General features: G+C 39.8%; 1 protein-coding gene across 1 annotated transcript in view; it reads left to right on the forward strand.

The window, feature by feature from the left end:
• MTUS2 (microtubule associated scaffold protein 2) overlaps positions 1 to 19,839 on the forward strand; it is a 156,223-nt gene that overhangs the window by 15,566 nt on the left and 120,818 nt on the right. Inside the window, exon 3 of the mRNA XM_062514689.1 lies at positions 829 to 1,035. Coding sequence (XP_062370673.1) covers positions 829 to 1,035 — 207 coding nt within the window. The remainder of the gene's footprint in view (positions 1 to 828; positions 1,036 to 19,839) is intronic.

Consider the following 19,839-nt stretch of genomic DNA (forward strand, 5'->3'; position numbering starts at 1 on the left):
TCTGTTTTGCATTTTCCTAGAAAAGTTTGGCTGAGCAAGAGCAGCAGCGTACAGGTTAGGACAGAAGCTGAAGACAGATGAGTGGTTGGTAACCACAGGCAGACATCACAGCTGAACTGCTCTTGCGGTCTAACTTCAGGTGTTGTAAACCTGCTACTGGCACTTGTCTGTGCCTTGGTGGATGTCACTCACGTGGGCTGATGTCTTAGCAAGGAGAAGTCCACCAGTGGAAATGGACAGTGGTATGTTTAAAAAGTAGGACTTTACAGGTCGTGTCTTTGTTTCCAGGCTTGGCGCAAGAAAAGGGAAATTTTTTTTTTTTTGTTAGTGGAATTTAAAAGAAAAACTTCAAAGAAGTGTTTTCTTTGATGAAATACAAAGAAGTCCTATGTCCTTGAAGAGGATTGTTGCTGGTCTACAATGCTTTCCAAAATTGGAGGTTATGCTTAGCGTGTTTGTCTCTGTTAGTTTTGTTTTTTTTAATTGGCACATAATAAATATAAAATTAGAAAGGGATACAGCATTGAAGAAGCTAACATTAAAAGAAATTCGTAGGAGTATTGAACTATGTTACTTTGCTGGAAGTTTGAGTCATGCCCCGTGGGTACTTCGCACATTTCACCTTTTAAAAATGATTGTGACCTGTAATTTTCCCAGCAAATGTCTTTTCAATGCAGCAAAGGATAAGACACCACTGCAGTTTGAACAGCTGTTAAAACTCATATTCAGTGTTAATACCGCCTTTATGTAGCTGGGAGATACAGGTGATGGTCGGTGTCTCCCAGATAATTTATTTAACAAAGATTTTTCTCTTTTTCCTTCTTTCAGTTGATCTTAAAAAAGGATCATGTCCAAGTGCTGCAAAATCAAATCTCCCCAAGCCCTGCCCGTCTGGACTTCGTCCCCCAGGTTATTCCCGGTTGCCAGCAGCTAAGCTTGCTGCATTTGGTTTTGTCAGGAGCTCAAGCGTGTCCTCGGTCTCCAGCAACCAGTCAAACGACAGCACTCAGAGTGACCAGAGCAGGACAACTAACCGTAAGTCCCAGAAATGCCCTTCTTTCTGGAGGGATAATAAACAGATGTTTTCCAGGATAGTACAGACTGCAGTTTCCATATAGTTCAGGACTAATGAAATCTGTGCAGTACTCGCTAATCTCTTTTGCGCCACTGATTTTGGTTTTGTATCTCGATCGCTTGGTAAAGTTTTAAAAAAATATAATAATAATTATGAAATATTAATAAACAACCATTAAATTCTAACAACTATTTTAAATATTAATAGTAACAGATGAATAGGGCCTGAATGTTGAGGAGGTTGTTCTCCCTGCTGCAGAGAAAATTCCGTTAAGGGTGAATCTGAGGCATTCTTGTATTTTGTTTTTACCTGTAGCATCCCTTCTTACAAGCTGAAATAGTAAATAGAGTGAACTGTGTTTGGCAAGTAAATAGCAGCCAAAGCAGAACAGGAAAAATATTATCTAAAATAATAGATAGATAAAATCTTTCTCATCTCCTTTTCTTCTGCTTCTTAATATTCAGTATAACACATTTAGTTTAGAAAATTGAGCAAATAATGCCAGTGATATGAAAGGGATCGAGACTGATATTGTAGTACATCTACTAGACTTTGAATGATCCTGTGGCAGAATTGTCATTCCAAATCCTATTTTCTGTAAAGGCTGTTAATTTTATTAACTACAAAATAATACCCACTGGATTGTGCAGTCCTTGGGAAATGTGCGCATGCCCTGGGCTCAGAGCAGAAAGAGGGATTGAGGGATTTTCATGCCTGCTTTTCTTTGAAGACTGGATTGAGCCTGAACTGTGTCAATATCAAAGCAAGTGGTATCAGCCCAGGAGGGGTGCAGACAGGGCCACCAGGTGACATGAAGCAGCAGAGGAGACAAGATGCTGTAGGCTCCTAAATCTTTCACTGTTTGTATTAATTTGAAATGAATTAAAATAAATACAGTTAATATAGTTCAAAACCCTAAGGATTTTCTCTTTCCCCTTTACAAGGGGAGATTGATAAAAGACTAATGTCAGCAAAGACTTTTTAAGTTCCCCAATGCACCCAAACATGCTTGGATCTTGTTTTACTTATCTTGTTGGACTGATCACTCATTTTTGGTTATTTTGTAATAAATTTTACTTTGAGATCAGTCAATCTCTTTTGCTTTGTGTTTTTACCCTACCTTTATGCCTTTGGAAAACTTCCGTTATCTGGTGTTGTAATCTTTTAGTCTTTATTTACATGAAACCTGTATTAAGGACAGAATTGGCTGATATCTGATTAGATCTAAACAGCGTCTCTGCGAGTCATATTGTTGTTTAACAGTTTCAGATGGGAATCTGAAAAAAATGACATCTGTAGGTACAGAACTATCCTTGAACACACTGTATGTATACAGGGTCATACAAATCTAAAAGCAAAATACTCCAAGCTGCTGAATTTGAATCAATTGATTACTACTGAAAAAACTGTGGAAGAAGCATTAGTAATCTTGGGCATAGAAAGTCATGTCTGATTCTTCAATTCTCTTAAAAGAAATTGATTTCATTTATGTATTGTGGTGTATTTTTATATTAGCTTTGTAAATTAAGCCCATAAAAACTGAAACCACATTCCAGTCATTGGGAGGATATAGAAACATTTGGTTTCAGCTAACTCAGCTGAGGATGGCAGCACTCTTTAGTGTTGGGATCAGGATGTTGTGACCAGATTGTGCATATTACAAGATCAGGTTTGATGCATATGAAAATTACCCAGGGGAAGTGTCCTGCTTGTAGGAATTGATGTAGAGATGAGCTCAGCCCATCACCTGATGGAAAACAGCACCTATAACTTTGCTCTTGCTGCCAAGTTAGATAACTTATGGAAGCTGTTGTCTAGTTTCCCTCCACCTCCATGTGAGAGCAAGAGAATGAGCCCCTCCCAAGGGTCATCTCTCTCACGTGGCTCCTGTGACGTGCACAGCTGTCTGGTCCCGAGGTCTTTTAGTTTTGTTTAGCTCCAAAAGGATAGTGCTTCCTCCTGGACATGGGTGAGGGAAAGAGAAGGTGTGTTGTCAAGCAGGTGAGGGCACGCCTGGTGTTCAGGGTGCCAGCCCTTGGTAAGTCATCACACAAGGTGGCACCTAACTTCACCTGCTTGCTTTGGATTAAAGACAACATGACTCCTGTTCATGGGGCAAATGGGTAGGAAGAAAAACTGTTTCCTTACTGTTGATTTATTAACTTTCATAGAAATGTTATCTGTATGAAACTGTACCATCTTTTTTATTTATAGTCTATGTGCCAGCAAGAGTTAAATTAGTTGCCCGGCACCCAGGGAGCACAAATTAGTTGCTTTCCATTCTACTGCAGCTTATTTAATACAGAGCAGCAGTGCACTTCAATATGCACAGAAAGGATGTAGGGGAGAAGTACTGGCTCAGGAATCTTAGCATGACGTATTATTTCTTCCCTTCACTGTCTGCTGGAAGAACAGTTTTATTTAAATTAAATAAATAGCTGATTCTGTAGTTACTACCTGAAATCATGTCTTTGACTAAATCAGGTCTCCTAGAGGGAAAGAAAAAGTTTCACTGTTAATTTCCTAGCTCAGTAGGGTAGAAAAATGCAAAATTACCTAGTTTTGGAAGTCTTCAAACGCACATAACACAGTTCTCTATTTAAGCAGCATCTCTGCATGTTAGGGAGACAAAAGTAGTTGATAACATCTTACAAGTGTGCATTTGTTATAAATAGAGGAGCTGCTACTGTTGTAAATTAAGGGGCTCATTTCAAAATCATGACATATTGTAGGTTACTAAAAAGCCAAGGACTACGGCTAGGTGAGAGGAAAACGCTGGTTTATTTTAGGGACAGAATGTTTTAGGGTAAACAATGATTCTTTAAGGGACCCCAGTGAGATCCTGTTCTTGCTTTTCTCTCCTCTGCCAGATGTCTTGTGGTGCTAATTCTGCCTAAACACATTTCCTTTCAGAAGTCCCAGCTAGTGTCTCTGTCTGGGGAGTAAAACCCACTTGTTTAGAATAAGGAGACATGATGTTTGTGCTGAGGGGAAGTTTGTCAATGGACCAGCAATGTGACAGCTTTGTTCTTCACCAGATTTTTCCCCTTCCTGTGAGTCCTCTAAAAGCAGCAAGCCTGGTTGTACAAGGAGCCTGTGCTGTGCTCCTTGGATGACTTTTTGGTGATACATTTCATATTCAGGTTGACTCAGATGGGTTTGGAGTGGTGGGACTGTGCTTTTTTCCCATGGTGAGACAGGACATGCTGCTCAGCACTTCTCTGCTTTCCTGGAATTCCATCCCAGGATTGTAGGTATCAGCCAGGCTGCTCTTTGCCAACGACATGCCAACAGTGACAGTCCTACCACCAGCTGCTAATCAGGATCAGTCGTAACAGGGCTCTGCTCCTATGAGGTCCTGCCCAGTTTTGTGTTGAGACTGAAGGGACAGCTGTGGTAAAGCCCAGGCTGAGGCTCAGCTCCTGGTCCTGCTACCACTACTCCACAGATCTGTTTTGTGGCACAGACAGATTTGTTCACTAATATTTTTGTTCAAGATTGCCTGAAAAATTCAAATTTAGCCCCAGCTCTGGTGTACTACATTTCAAAAAATGCCTGATATTTTAAACCATTATTCTTTGTTTAGAAAAAAGGAGTTTTGTATGTCTAAAAACTTGTTGCTTTGAGATACTTCAGTCTAAGAGGAATGTGAATGTATTCTGCAAAATATGGGAAAAAGTGACTGACTGGACTGATTATTCATGTTAAAGTTGAAACCACTATGATTTGGCATGGAAAGAAACCAATATGTAAACATAAACTTTCAATTTAAACAACTTATAACAAAATACTTAACTATGTGTATTTTCCTTTGGAATTTTAAATGCACTATGTGGAAGATTTCCCTGTGTCTGCCCCAATAAAATTTGCATGAGAGGTTCACATCATCCTCCAAAGGCCCATAGTTGTGGGATGTGGGTCCCAGTATTATCTTGTGTTTCTGCAGTGAGGTAACATGATGCTCAGACTGCACCTTCTGTTTTACTGGTTTGAGAGGCTTGGAGTTCTCTTGCTTGTATCTGCATTTTGAGTGATCAGCTGAACGTCCTGCTCACATAATTAGCTTTATGCACTTCATCAGCATAGACTCTAACTTGTTGTAAGTACCAGGTGGGAAAGAGTTTGTCAGCCGCTGTGGAGGAATTTGATGTGTGGAGGATTGGAAGAAGGGTGAATTGTTTAGAATGAGTTAAATGCCATGAGTTCAGGAAATTGAAGAGTGTCAGTATAATATGGGGAAATACTTCATAGTCATAAGGTCTGCTAGTCTGTTAAATAATCTTCCAACTCAAGTGATGAAATCCCTGTTGCTTAAGATTCTTTAAATAGAACAATAGCATGGTGTTAGAGGCAATTCTTCCCTGTCGATGTGCTAGACTAAAAGACGTAATGCTATTCAATATCTACCCACAGCTCTGAATGCTGAAGCAATTTATTTTGAGACTGAACAAGAAAATGGTGATGAATATTTCAAAACTTGTTTTAGTATCTCATGACAGCTATTGTTTTGGTAAAAATTACAGAAAAATGAAACTGCATGTTTTATTGATGTAAACCTCCATGATCCTTTCTTCAATATACATATTTCTTACCGGTTTTTGACCTTGCATCACCCAGCCTTGAAAAATTGAATTTCCATTCTAATAAGAAAAAATGTCAAAGTGTCAGATTCAGGTGGGTGGAGAAATGAAGAAATTAGAGTGATCATAGAAGCCTTGAATAGATGCCTAATTGCTTCCAAAATGGGTAGAACGTTCAAATTTGTGACATGGTAGACAAGTATACCAGTCGTTCTTAAATACATAAGTATTATGTAAATATGAAGAATTTCCTGCGTGAAAATACTTTCCAATCATATTTCTATGACTGATTTTCTGCTCAGTTTTCTACATGACAAATTCTTTTTTTTTTCCTTTCTGATCTTGTTCTGATAATAATTCCTTGATGGAAGATTTACTTTATTCTATTATTTCACTCTGAATAGGACTAAAATAGAACAGTATTGAGATTCTCAGCTTTGTGAGGTGAAGCATCTGGAAAAGTGCAGTATGCCAGCCAGGAAGAGCAAGGGCTATAACACATTTTAGCTGCCTTGACTTAGCAGCATTTACTTTTCAGACTCTAGTTGCTAATGATGGAATGAAAAAAATTCGAATAATTGTTTGGGGGTGTGGGCACAGAGGTTTCTCTCTGTTTGCAGAATTTGAAACAGCAGTGCTGAAGTATAAGTTGGCTATTAATTTCAGGAGGTTTTAGATTAGGTGCTTGTGATAGTATTTTAAATGTAGTATTATTTTAATAACTTAGATAATGTCTTTGCTATCTCCATTGTTACCTCCTTCCCTGCCCATCAGAACACATAGCAGAGGGAGCCAGCCATTCCACACTGGGAGGATCTTCACCACCCTTTCTAATGAATAAGTAGAGGCAGGAAGATCAAGCTGGTTTGGAAATGCAAAGCTACTTTTATATGAAGATGCCAACCTGAAATATTTAAAAGGGTTTCAGTTTTGCTGGGCTTAAGTTTGTCAAAACTGAAGAAATCCATGAAACTCTGAATTCTGCAAAGCTTGCTTTTTATAAGCAAAGAACTGTTGAAAGAATTTTGCCAAGCTCTTGTGCCAGCTCAACTCAAGTGCTTAATCATCATGTTTGCTATTGTTATAAAGTGCCATATAAAATCTGTGGTTTTAGTGTAAGAAGTCCGGTCTGGGAGATTCTGTGTCTGTGTTCTAAAATTGTCCTGGCTCATACCCGGCAGCTCCAGTTCCATTTTTTTGGCACTTATTTCTGTCTGGCTTTTAAAAAGTGGCTTAAATTATCTACCTCACTTTCCTGTCCGTAAAATGGGGTGGGAGAGTACAAATGTTTGTGCATGTATTGGGTAATGGGGCGACAAGGAAGAAACAGATAATGACAAATCCTCTTTCCTGGCCCATTTCCACGCAGGATTATTTGACTGATTATGTGCACCTAATTTAGTCGCGGCGACTCTTAGTGTTTAATCTGCAGAGGGCAAAAAGTAGTTCAAACCACTTGCACACCAGGCTGCCAGACACCAGTTTCACTGGAGAAGGCAGTGCAGTGCCCCAGGATTAGATTATTCCCATTACAGACACCCCAGGTGTCTCTGTCCTTTACCTCTGTGGGAAGGTGTTGATTCAAAGATCAGTGTTGTGAATATAGCTACTGTGGCAACTGCTTGGTGACCCTATACTGGGAGGTTTCATCAGCCCCTTCATTACTTTAAAAGTGTTCTGTGGTTGATTTTGTGCTTCCCTGGTCAATGGAGATAATGACTACTTTATTGCAGTATGATCAGCTTCATTAATTTCTTAGAGGGGTACAAAGAAAGCAGTGAAGACATTTCTAAAACATCTTTTTGGTTTTTTTATCTTTAAATCACATTTTTTAAAACATCTAGTCTTCAGTGATTATGAAGGGTATCCCCTCTGGTAGGGATGTGAGTGATAAAAGAGGAAGAAGAGACCTGATGGTGCAGTGTAAATTTTACAGTCTGGGGAAAACTCTCAGTCAGCCCAGAGCCAGTACCAGACACAAGCACAACGCTGATCTTTCTGGGGACACTCAGCACTTGGAACGGTGGCACTTAAAATGTCCTTTTGAAAATATGAGGACAAGCAGCAGCTGGATCATGTCTTGTCACATCCATATTAAAACCCCCTCCTAAGACCAGAAAACTCAGTATAAATTGTCTCATTTTCATACTCTAATCTTCCTATTCTATCTGTTGAGGGGAGAAATATTCATATAGAAGTGAACCCTGTGGGTATTCATTGAAATGGATTAATCTTTTAGTTTAGCTCAGAGAAAAATTAAGGAATAAAGCTTTGAAGAAATGAGAGCTCATCTGTTTCTCTTTTTCTTTTTTTCCTATTTTTTTCTTTTCTTTTTCCCCCTTGCCTTCTAAAGAAATCACAGTTAAAATCTTCATAGTCACCCACTAATGAAGTATGACCTTACAGGACTTTTGAGAAACTTTCTGCTTCACCATGTCCCTCTCATGCATTTCATTTCAGTTTATAAATCAATATTTTAAAAGGGTTAATTTTGGATTTCTAGCTATGGGGCTTATCACTGGTGTATTCCATTGACTTCATCTGGAGGTTTTGTGCTTTTTGAAATTCAAGCCTGTGGTAATCTCGATGCATTTAACTCCATAAAGATACATCTTCAAAAAGCACCACATATTGCTTCTGGTTCAATTCTGCATTTTGTATTGTCTGTGAGGTTGAAGCCAGTGAGCACAGTGAGGCATTCTGGCTTTGAAATCTTTAAGTAAATCAAATATTTGCCTGGCTGAACCAGTTACTGACAGTGACAAAAACCATTACAGACTATGATAATAGACTTTCTTCCAATGATAACTCCCCCCCCCCCCCCAAAAAAAAAATAAAGTATAAATTTAAAGATATAAAAAGTTTGATATGGTAGTTATGAGCCAACTTTGAGTCTCAGTGAGACAAAGAAAAATACCTGTGTAACAGTTTGGAGTAATGTGAATTTTGAAAGGATTTTTAAAATTATGTTTTCCCTTGTGTGATTTCTGCTTAGTGTCAGTGAAGCTGTTAGCTTGTTTTCCTAAACAAGGAGCAAATAAGCTTGAGATTCAGTGTTTCTTTGATCTCTTTCAACAATGACCTAATTTAAAAAGTGAAACTGAGATGATCTCCTTGCAGTCATGTTATTAATAGCTGTAGTCAAGAGTAAAATGTTGTGAATTTGTCACACACAGTTCAGTCCAATTGCCTAACCAGCAATAAACAGGACCAAAGTTACAAGTACTGTAAATATTACTGGCAAATCATATTTAGACCAAAAGGTTTCAGACAACAAAACCGTCCTCTTTATAGAACATGAAAAATCAATTAACAAAATGGTATGCTCTTGCAAAATGAAGTGTGGAGAATGAGCACAAACAAATGGGGATTTGGAAAAAGCCTGTAAACTGTCCCTTTTGGGAGGGAGAGTGACTGATTAGCTGAGGATAACCATGGTGGATTAGTGCAGGTACGTATTAACAGTGGAGCAAAGGAAGACAAACTTCAAAGATATTTCTAATCTTTGATCCCATTAGGAATCCTGCAGAAGACTTGTGAATTCTAATTTAGTAGCGTGAGAAGTGTTACAGTCAAAAGAGTGCAGGACTATTTTTAGAGGGAAAAGCTTTTTCCATGTAGAGGTTGGGCTGGAATATCACTCATGACATTTTTTTTCCATCACACTAAACTAGTCCAAACAGGTTTAAATTTAGGTCATTTGTGCAAGTCTTCCAGGTGCTTTTAAGAATATCTGAAATAAAGGAAGGAATAGCATCTTTTGCAGCTTTCGTTATTGCCATGAGTCTATTAGTTGTGATCCAAGAACTTGAAAATTGCAGTTTAAACAACTTCCTTCTGGCTTTCTGCTTGACAGTCTCTAGAGGCTTGGACAAGGTTACATGAGGCTGTAAACATCTCAGAATGTTGTGGTTCTTTGTCTTGTGACAGGTATGAGAGCATAGGCTATAAACTTGGGACTTTCAGAGTAAATTTAAATGCTAGAAGAAAGCTGATTGAAGTCTGAAACAAGTAAAACCACCACTGGCAGAAAATTGAGACTGAGACCCTCCAACCAAGAACACTAAGCTGAATAGAACAGGAACAATTGCACCGTCTTTTCCTGCAGGGTGGGAATTATCAGAAACTGTGGGTTCTTGGAACACAAGACATCAGTGACATCAACAGTAGCAGATGTATGCTTCCCATGTGGCAGGTTTAAGGGTCTGCCTGTGGAATTGGTGTGGTTGGAGAAGAAAGGTGCTGCCATTTCTGTGGTTTGCAAGCAAACCTTTGAGTCTCTGTTCCCTATGGCAAGGAGTCAGTTAAGCTGGGCTACATGGTGTAAATCATTAATACACATTCTTCCCTACTTCACGATCTGCTCATCTGTCTTGACACAGTGTAAGTTGCCATCACTACTTCCATAGGAGGCTAAACAGTCAGAAATACTTATGCAGAAATACGAACATTCAGGATGAGAGAATAAAGTGCTCTGATTCAGAGGTGGGAACTGGACCTCGTTGGAAGAGCTGGCAGTGTTCCCATATAAGCCTCAACACGGGATCGTCCATCCATGGGGTTTGCCTCAGAGCAGGGGCACGTCCCTCACTGCGTGTCACTCATTGATTCACCAAGCAGTCATAAGGATCCTCTGTTATTTTAGTGCACACTACCTGGATTGGGCCATTAGGCATTGAGCAGTGTGTGTTCCTATGTAAAAAGGTAAGAACTGCTAACCAGAATGCAATGGAGATGGATGCATACACTGGCCAGCTGCTGGACTGATGCCAGCAGCAACTTCTAGCAACACTAATGCTGCACAGAGCGCCCTGGTGAGACAAAATGAGGCCAGATCAGTTAGTTTTTGCATGTCACAGACCCTTCTCCACCTGAACATGACACCAGTCATTTCTATATGTATTATTATTTAAAGTAAGCCTCCCAAAGAAGATTAATTCTATTATAGTGCTCAATTAAACTACCACAAAGAAAGAAAATGGTTTCTAATTTGCAGAGAAGAGTCAGGAGATGCCCTTCTACCTTAACCAGAATTTTTCTCCTAAAAAAAGAATATATCATTTATTTGATGCTTTTTATAAACTCTTCTGCTCAGTTCTTACTGCACATGAGAAAATCTACAAATTAATATTACTTTTGTAATCTGAGGAAAGGGGATTTCCCAATGAATGTTATTACAATACTTTTATTTAAACTGAAGTCCTATTTTTAGATGCTTGGATGTGTCCTGGGATAAAACATTCTTTCTCTGACATGTTCTAATGTTGACTAAATGCATTATGTACTGCATCTAGGTATCTAAGGAATTTTAATTGTCTTGGAGGTACACAATAGTGTTTTAGAATTAGGATATTTATCACTTGTCACGGCTTGTAAATTTAGATACAGAACAGGCCTGTACACTGTCAAACTGTGTGGGAAAGAAGAATAAGAGGTAGCGTCATAGTCTCTGTATGCCTTCCAAAGAATAGTTTGGAACTATGTTCTAAAAATGTCTAAGATGTAGTTTAAAAAGGTGTCGTTTAAAAAAGCTTAAACCTGAAGGAAAGATACAAGAAATTTTAAAAGAAAAAAAGCTGATGCTAAGAAACTGTCTCTTGTGCACACAAGTCAGTCCCACTTCTTTGGCAAAGCGATAGCTGCTCTAAGAAATGTGCTGAATTATGCATGGCTTACCAACAGCCCTGCTCTGGAGCTCAGTTGTGATAGCTTCGGGGAATGTGTGCACTCCTGAACTGTCATCTCTCTACCCATTGTGTGAATCAAAAGTACCTGCAGATAAAAAATTCAGATTAATTGAGAAAAGCCTCCAAGCAGCTCAGTGAGTGATGGAAGCTTGGTATCCATCGCAGCTGGAAGATAAAACTGTGGACTGTCATGGTAAACAATTTGCAGCTATGTTTCGTTTGGTATTCCCCACTTTGAAGCATGCCAGCTATCATGTTTAAAAAACAGCCCAACTAGTAAAACTAGTCTAAAACATCTAAGATTTGTATATTTTATATCAGACTGACATTTTAATGGAGCCCACAGTTTTGTAACTGTAATTTTTTATTTTGCTTTTCTTTTTAATAGGGTGGATGGCAAACATTTCCCTAAGTTGCTTCTCAGCAGCCGTCATGAGGTGGTTTCTGCCCTTTTCCAGGGTGGTGGGAAGCACTTTGGCAGGGTTGAAGCAAAGCAGCAAGGTCCTTTTATGACTTCTCCCCTGCCCATATAGCCAGATATTTGGAGTGATTATCCTGCTAAAATACAATATAATGCCATTTTATAGTTCTTTAAATGTGGTCATTCTGCTAGTGTTTTATTCTAACATGCCTGTGCACTATCTCTGTTTTGCTGTTTTCCCTCTTGACTTTAAACAAGAAGCTCCCTCTCCTCTGTGTGCTGCCCATCACTTGCATGGCACCCAGTGATGATTTGGCAGACTGGTGCTAAATAAGAATTGTGGTAACATTTCCCTCTACTACAGCAGACACAAAGCTTCATCCTGCTTTTTTTTTCTTTTTTTTCAGTTTGTAATTAACTAATGAAACGTATATGTATTAGCTTTGGTAATGTTTCCAGGAAAATACTGCATGCTTGTTTGAAAGTTCACCTCACTGTTTAGGTATTTTAGAGGGAAGATTTTTGGGGAAGGAAGCTCTGATGGAGTTTTAAGCTAATTTTCACTGGGCAGATTGTAAAGAAGTCACGGTTTTCCCCAGACTCAGATTTCTGAATTTTTTGCAGCTTCCATCACCAACTCAAGGTCCTCCTCTGCTTGACATAATGCCCTGTCGCTTGGAGCCAGGCTAGGTGTGCTGGCATCTCACACTGGCAGCTCGGGCTGGGCGAATCAATTGTGGTGGGTAACGTGCTCAGTCACATTAGCCCTGCGAGCGTGCACAAATCCTGCCTGTGGCTAACAAGATGCTGCTGCCTCTGCCTGCGAGCGTGGAGGCGAGGAGCCAGCTGCTGGTACCTCCGGACATTTCACCTCGCCCAGCTGCAGCGCTCGGAATCTGGGGGTCCCGCTGCACCAGGAGAGCAGCTGAGAGCCAAGCACTCTCAACTTTCTGCATCCCTGTCCTTGGCTTGGCATTGGACCTGATAATATTAATACAGTTTTGCCTTGAGAGCGGGACATGGGATGTGGGAGCCTACTGCAGTAAAATAAACTAGGTCGGTGCAGCACGCAGTGTGTTTTATGTCCCCCAATATGTAGTGATATTCCTGCATATCAAGTGATATGTCATTTACAGCATTTTGGTTACACTTAGAATAAATTTATTTAAATTTAACTTCTCTTCAGCATTAGCTTTCAGACTTGGAGATAAATAAGCCATAGTTGACCTTGGACTTCTGTTGCATTCTATTCTGCTTAGCAGATTTTTAACTATTCAGTTCTGGCAATATTTTCACCAAGATACATGAACAAATCACCTTATTTAATTTGCTGTTCATCTGATAAAGGCTGGGGGGCTTTAGTTTTATACTTTCCTTCTTCTTTTGCAATATTGTCCTGGAGATGAAGCAGTTTTTCTGTTAGTGATTCAAAGGAAATTGGATACATGGTATAAAAATTTTCAGAGCAATCTGCAAGTGCTGAGAGATGGGAAGGAACAGCTTAGCTGTGGCTGACCCTGGCACCCACCCTGCATCAGGAGTCCTGAACTGTCCATGAGCCACAGGGATTTTCAGCACAGGGCTTCAAGACAAACTCTCCAAGAATTCAGAGTAATTCATGGGAATTAAATAGTACAAGTACAGGGAGTAATTAAGGGCTTAAGGATCACTTGCACTCATACTAACTTGAGTAATTGTTTTCATTGGCTTCATAAGGTCTATTCAGCATTGTATACCTTTGAAGGAGAGGTCTCAAGCAGTCGGCTGCAGCACCAGCTGGGAATTCATATCATCCAGGGAACTTGGGAACAAGGTGTTTCCACTGTGACTGCAAGTGGGAACGCCAGCAATAACAGATAAAAAGCAACCTACGTTTTCAAATATCTCACTTTTGTTTAAAAAAGCCCCCACAACAGATTATTAGACACTTGAAGGTTGATCTGTTTACAGCTGCATAAAAAGCTCCAGTTAGCTGAAGTATGGACAGCCTTTCCATACAGTAGTTTAGTACTGGTTCCACCAGGTCTCTAGAAATTGCCTGCACTTTCCTGCTGGCTGAAGGAATGCAGTGTGGCAACAGATTTTAGCATTTCTGTATTGCATGATATAGGTAGACACAGAAACCTTTATTTTCAGAGAACAAACCCATTCAGTCATTTTTTTTGACTCTTAAGTGCAATTTAATACATTGATATTTCTAAAGAAGTTTCTGTTGGAAGCTGTTGGTAAATGGTAATTTGTCCTCTTCCGAGAAACTGTTGGGAGGCAGGCAAGTGTTGTTATCACTGCCTGGTAAAAAGCAGGAGCTCTCACGTGAGCCATCTTGGAGCATATTGGAAGGTTTATGTGGGATACTTGAAGCTCTGGTGTTTTCAGCTCTCTGAACCCAGGATACTTGGTCTGAGACCCAGAAATGAGCTTTCTGGGATGACAACAGGGAAAATGACCACCAGCTGTGGGCACAATGCACTGGATGAGAAGTTCAGTAAACCATGTCAGGGGAGCCTGATAATGCTTCGAGACCATGTGTGAAGTGTTCTGACACAAATGTCACACTTAGCCACTTATTCCCAGCTCCAGCAGAACAAAGCTCTGCTTCCTGGGGGAAAGTTTTGGGAACATTTATGCTTTTATATGATGTAATGATGTCCCCTCCAACCTTCGTGAGTTGAGGGAGAACTTCCATGGGTGTGTTTCAGCAGTGAAGTAGATATAGTCCTTCATCTCTGTAAAGCTGGCTTTGACATTTATCATATCAAAGTATTCAAATTTACGAAACAGTTTCTTGGAGCTCAGCTAGTCCTATGGGTGACTTTTTTACAGAACTAGCAGCTGAGCTGCCTCCCTGTTAAAACTGCACAGGGAAAAGAGAGAGCTGCATCCTGTGATCTGCAGGGAAATTAGAACAAGCTAATCAAAATATAGCAGAGATTGAAGTTAGACATTAAAGGTGCTTTCATATAGACCACAAGACTAGAGCCTAGAAACATGATCCTAATGTGTACTATACTCTAGTGCACAAGTAAAAGTATAGCCAGAATGCAGTCAGAAAATACCTTATTTGATAAGAGCCTTTTTCCACTAAACAATGGTAATGAATCTATGTAAGGCATTTCACAAAGCTTTCTCAGGGACATCAGAGATGTAGGGTCACTGAAAACAGGGCAGCATGGTGAGAGGTTCTTGCTCTTGACGGATGATCAGTAATACTGACCATGATTTGGGGCAGATTTTCTCAACTGTTGTTTATCACAAGTGTAAGGGATGGACCTTGACTAAGAAGCTTGTTTCTTTTATATTTTTTGAAAATAATTCACGATGTCTAACCTATATTTCTCTTGCAAGAGTTTATACCTGCTTGTCTTGTTCTATCTGAAAAGGATGCAGAGAATTGCTTCTGCACAATACACATGCAGAGAATTGTTTCTGCCTAATACATATTTGAAGACTCCTGTCATGTCTCATCTCATTTCCCTTCTGTAGAAATGAATCAATCCATGCACTTCAGCTTTTTCCTATGCCATGCTCTCTAAGACATCTGATAATTTTCTGTTGCTTACTTTTGGACTTCTACTTTGCCTGAGTGTGATTCCCTGACCTAGACTAGTTACAGAAAGCCAATATAAATCCCACTTTGTAAAACTTTTCATAATGGAAGTCAATCACCTATTAAGGTCAAGGAAATTAAATCTTTCAGAGTTGATATGAACTTGCCTAAGGATACCAATCAAAAGAGTCAGAGCCAGGCAGATGACCCAAGACTCCAACTCCCTAGCCAGTCCTTGTGAAGACTGGCAAACATACTACCTGCAAGCCTTTCCTTAGAGAAATGTACCATGTGGAATCACTAAAAGTTCTGGACTGCCCCCCAGACTGGTCGTTTTTCTTGGAAGATGTGAGATGTAGCAGTGCCTCTTGTATTTATGTGCTGACTGCTCTTCATAGATGGCATTCACCCTGCTAAACTCCTACGGCTCCAGCCTCTTGTAGATTGAAGGCATGACAGTTTAAAATGTGTTTAAATGATTAAAATCTCTTCCCTCTCACCTTTAAAACCTTCTGCAAATGGAGATGGGCATCCAAGTTTAAGTTCTATTTGGGTAAATTTGTGCCTTTTAGTGACAGATTAGAGAAGAAAAGCAGAGCATTTTAAAAAATAAGAGCTGGTATATGCTGCATGCTCCAACCAGAGCTCCCTTCACCAACTCAATAAAGTCAAACTACAAGTATCTCTAAAATAAGGTTGTAGGAGAGGTTGCCCAGCATGAGCTGCAATTGCAGGAAATTATTTCTTATTAATTATTGTGCAGCAGTGAGCACATTAAGATGTTCTGCCTTCTCCTTAGCTACGTGATGTTTGCTGGACTACAGCACATCTCAGCCACACTGAGGAAACACATATTTATCTATCTGTTTTAAAAATGATAAGATATTCTAATTGTTACTCAGCTGATCTATACATCTTACCTTTACTATGGCACAGGCATGTTTACTTCTTTTTATTGTTTGGCTGGGCTTGGGTTTTTTTTGTGGTTTGGTGTTTGGTTTGGTTTTTCTTTAATAAGATACATTTATTCATTTTCTTCTCTGCTCTATTGGAATAGTTTATCTGTAATTTAAGATGCAGTAACTTTGTTACTAGTGGAAATCAATGAATTAATTTGATACCAGCAATTGTTTAACCTACCCAATAGGTTAAGGGACCAGAGGGACCCTAGTGCAAGAAAGGGTGTACTAATACTTTATGAACATGCAGCATATGCACCAGCACACTGCTGATTAAAAAAACACAGGAGACTTTTCTTCAAATGATTCTGAATAAAGCCTTTGGTTCTGTTTCCATGTGTGGATTTATTTTTTTTTTTCATTGTCCTAAATACATTTGTTAGACTACCTCATTTTGAACTGTAGCTGAAGCTACATTAGAGAAAGATTTTGCATGCATTTAATACATCACTGAAAACAATCGAGAGTTTTATGTGTGTGTGTGTGTATATATATATATATATATATATATATATATATATGTATATATGTTTTACCTGATAAATATCTCAGATTTAAATCCTTCTGAATCCTTGGACAGTGCTATTTGATCTCTTAAGCATGCACTTATAGTTACTTAAGAATCCACACACTGGAGATCTAGTGACCCAGTTGTGCTCTGCAACTGCCATGTGTGGGAATTGATTTGGGTTTTATTGATCCAGATAATTTTTGAACCCTGTGAACATACTCAGGAGTTTGCAAGTGCTAATGAGCATTGCTTGCAAGCTGAGCAAATGGTGTTCTCCAGACAGAAGCTCTGTGATAGGTGCACAGCCCAGTGCTGCACACAGTAGTGGAGAGCTCTGCCCTTAAAAGATCTTTTAAATGTGGCTTAGTTACTCGGAAATGTGTGTGCTGAAACTTGCAGTGGTGTCAAATACAGTGGCAAGAAAACTGACTGGAGATCTCCTGGAAGATTTGAAGTCAATAGTTTTTTTTTTTCAAATGTAAATATTCTCTACAGTACAGAAGAACAGTAAATGCTTTTCCTTCCTTTGAGGTACAGTGGTGGTCTTAACATGACTTGAACTGCATTTCAGGGTAGTTGTGGTCTCTGAATGCTTTACTAGTATCGCAAGCTACAACCCCTTCCTATGACCCCTTACCTATGAACTATTTCTGCTCCAGAGAGGGAGGAAAATATTATTATTTATGAAATAATATAATGTCTAGTATGTATCTCTCCTGAAGCAATAGACGTGTGTTTATCAGTATGAATGCACCAATGTAAGTCATAATAAACTGTATGAAGCTGTTAAAAACTATTTGTTACTGGTAACAATATGTTACCAGTACCCCAGTGCAAGGTTTACATCAGTTAACAATATGTTACCAGTATATTTATTAGCAGCTTTTGATATTTTAATGTCTAGCCTCATAACTAGCTGTGCGTAGAGAGATACTGTCAAGTTAAATGTTCCTTCTCTATGTTTAAAATGGTACTTTTGGTAGTTAAAATGAAAGAATGCAGTAAGAAAAAAAGTTGAACTTACTGTTTGGTTGTGCTTACAGTAGTCCAGCCATGTGGATTGATTAGTTGCCATCTAAGCAATTTAATTTCAAACATCCTAGCAGGGCAATTCTGAGATGTGTTTTGCACACCAGCAGCACTGTTTGGGTTTCTGTCCATCCTCAAGTCCTTTGCTGTTTCCTTAAAAAGCTCTTCTGTTTTCTACACCACTACCCCATTTACCTGCTCCATGCACACTTTGAGACCCAACGTGTCACTCACCCCATCCCTGAGTCCTCTTAGCACTGATGTTCTCATGCCAAACAAGTATCCCAAGATGCTGCTAGGGGAGATGAAAGGAGCAGCCTTGTCAGATACTGTTTGCACAGACAGCTGAAGGAGCACTGGATTTTTGAGATGATAGGCATTTTGGGCTCACCTTATCAACCCATCTGCATCAGCAGATGGAAGGTGGACCTTTCTAGGAGCTGTGTAACAGGTGACAGCTGCTCATTATCATATACTGAAGACTTTGCATGGTGAACAAGAACTATTTCTAGAGAAGCAAAATGTGTTTTTTCCAGGTCCCCAGTGCAACTGATTGTGCTGGACTGGGTCGTGGCACTGCAGATAAAGCCCACCATGATCTGTGCTTGCCTGTTGTGAGCTGCTGCTGGGTATACCTGTAATAAGGGTACACCCACCCTGAGTATTGTCCTCAGGTACTTCCTCCTCTGAAGACATATCACATCCTCTTCCTATCCCACTGCAACAGTGTCATTTGAGGTTCCTCCTTGACTACAGGTCAGGCCAGTAGCCCTTGCTGTCGTGTAGCTCTCGCACCATCTGGAGCTCAAAGCCTCCTCAGAGAGCACTGATTTGCATAGCACAAGAGTCATGACTGTCATTCCAACTTTAAAGTATTTCTTGTGTCAAGGGCAAATAAAACATGCTTTCTTTTCCCATAAGTAGACTTTGGCAGTGAATGAGCCCTTTAAGCTAGTTTGCAAATGACTGCACTATAGGATAGAGAATTCTTATGGGGAAAAGGGGGAGGTTTAACTGGGAGCATATTTACATACAGATAAACTATCAGGTTTTCCTAGGGTCAAATTCAGAAACCAGATGTAGGGCAGGGTACTCTGTATTAATTGGACCAGCTCAGTTTGCTCATTTCTTCACTCAGAGAAAATCAGTTCCTTCCAACACTCTCTGAAGTGAGTCGCTGCATGGCCAGAATAAATGGAAGGGCAGCCCCTTCCCTTGTAAGAGCCTTGGGGATTTCGCCACAGGCACAAGGGGCATTAAAAAACTCCAAGTCACATCTTGCCCTCTAAAGCAGCTGAAATATAAACAGAGCTCCTGTGCCACAAAGCTCTGCCCTTAAAAGTACCATAAACAAAAATCAGGACTGTGAACCTGTAGAGCTTTGAAGATATGCCTGTGAGCACCAGAGACAGGATGCTGCTTATGCACTGGGCAAAACACTGCCATGTCAGAGGTATTAAAATGTTTATCCAATAAAATGAACTGGAAAGGTTCAGCTCTCCAGCTACCTGTTCAGGTTAGGCTAAGTATTGTCGGAGAAAGGCTTGTTGGGAAAGAACTTGTTTGGATAGGGTGGCCTTGACTGAGGGACAGTTTATTACCCTTTGAGAATAAACATATTTTCACTGGGAAAGATTCTGGGGTTTTGGGTTTTTTTTTTTTTTGTCCAAAACAAGATTCCCATCATAAATGAGGTAGATGAGCTTTATTGAACACATAATGAAGAATAGTGCCTGGGTAAAATGCTCAAGGAAGATGCTCTGAGGGGGATTCAGTTGCATGACTGTAAGTTTCTTGTGCTGCCTTGGAAAGCCCAGGAGATCTCCTCCACCCTTTTTGACCATATGATGTTGACCATATGATCTCCAGTACCATGCAGATGTCACAGGGGCATAAAGATGTCTAAAAATGGCATTTTGACACCTGTGATTGCATGGATGATTCTTATCTCAAAGAGAGAAATTCTGATATGCAGATCCTGGCAATTGCAATGCTTCCTGTGTGCAAGCTACTCGTGGCTCTAGCAAAAC

This window comes from Cinclus cinclus, chromosome 2, assembly GCF_963662255.1.
Source record: "Cinclus cinclus chromosome 2, bCinCin1.1, whole genome shotgun sequence".
In the NCBI taxonomy this organism is placed as follows: Eukaryota; Metazoa; Chordata; class Aves; order Passeriformes; family Cinclidae; genus Cinclus; species Cinclus cinclus.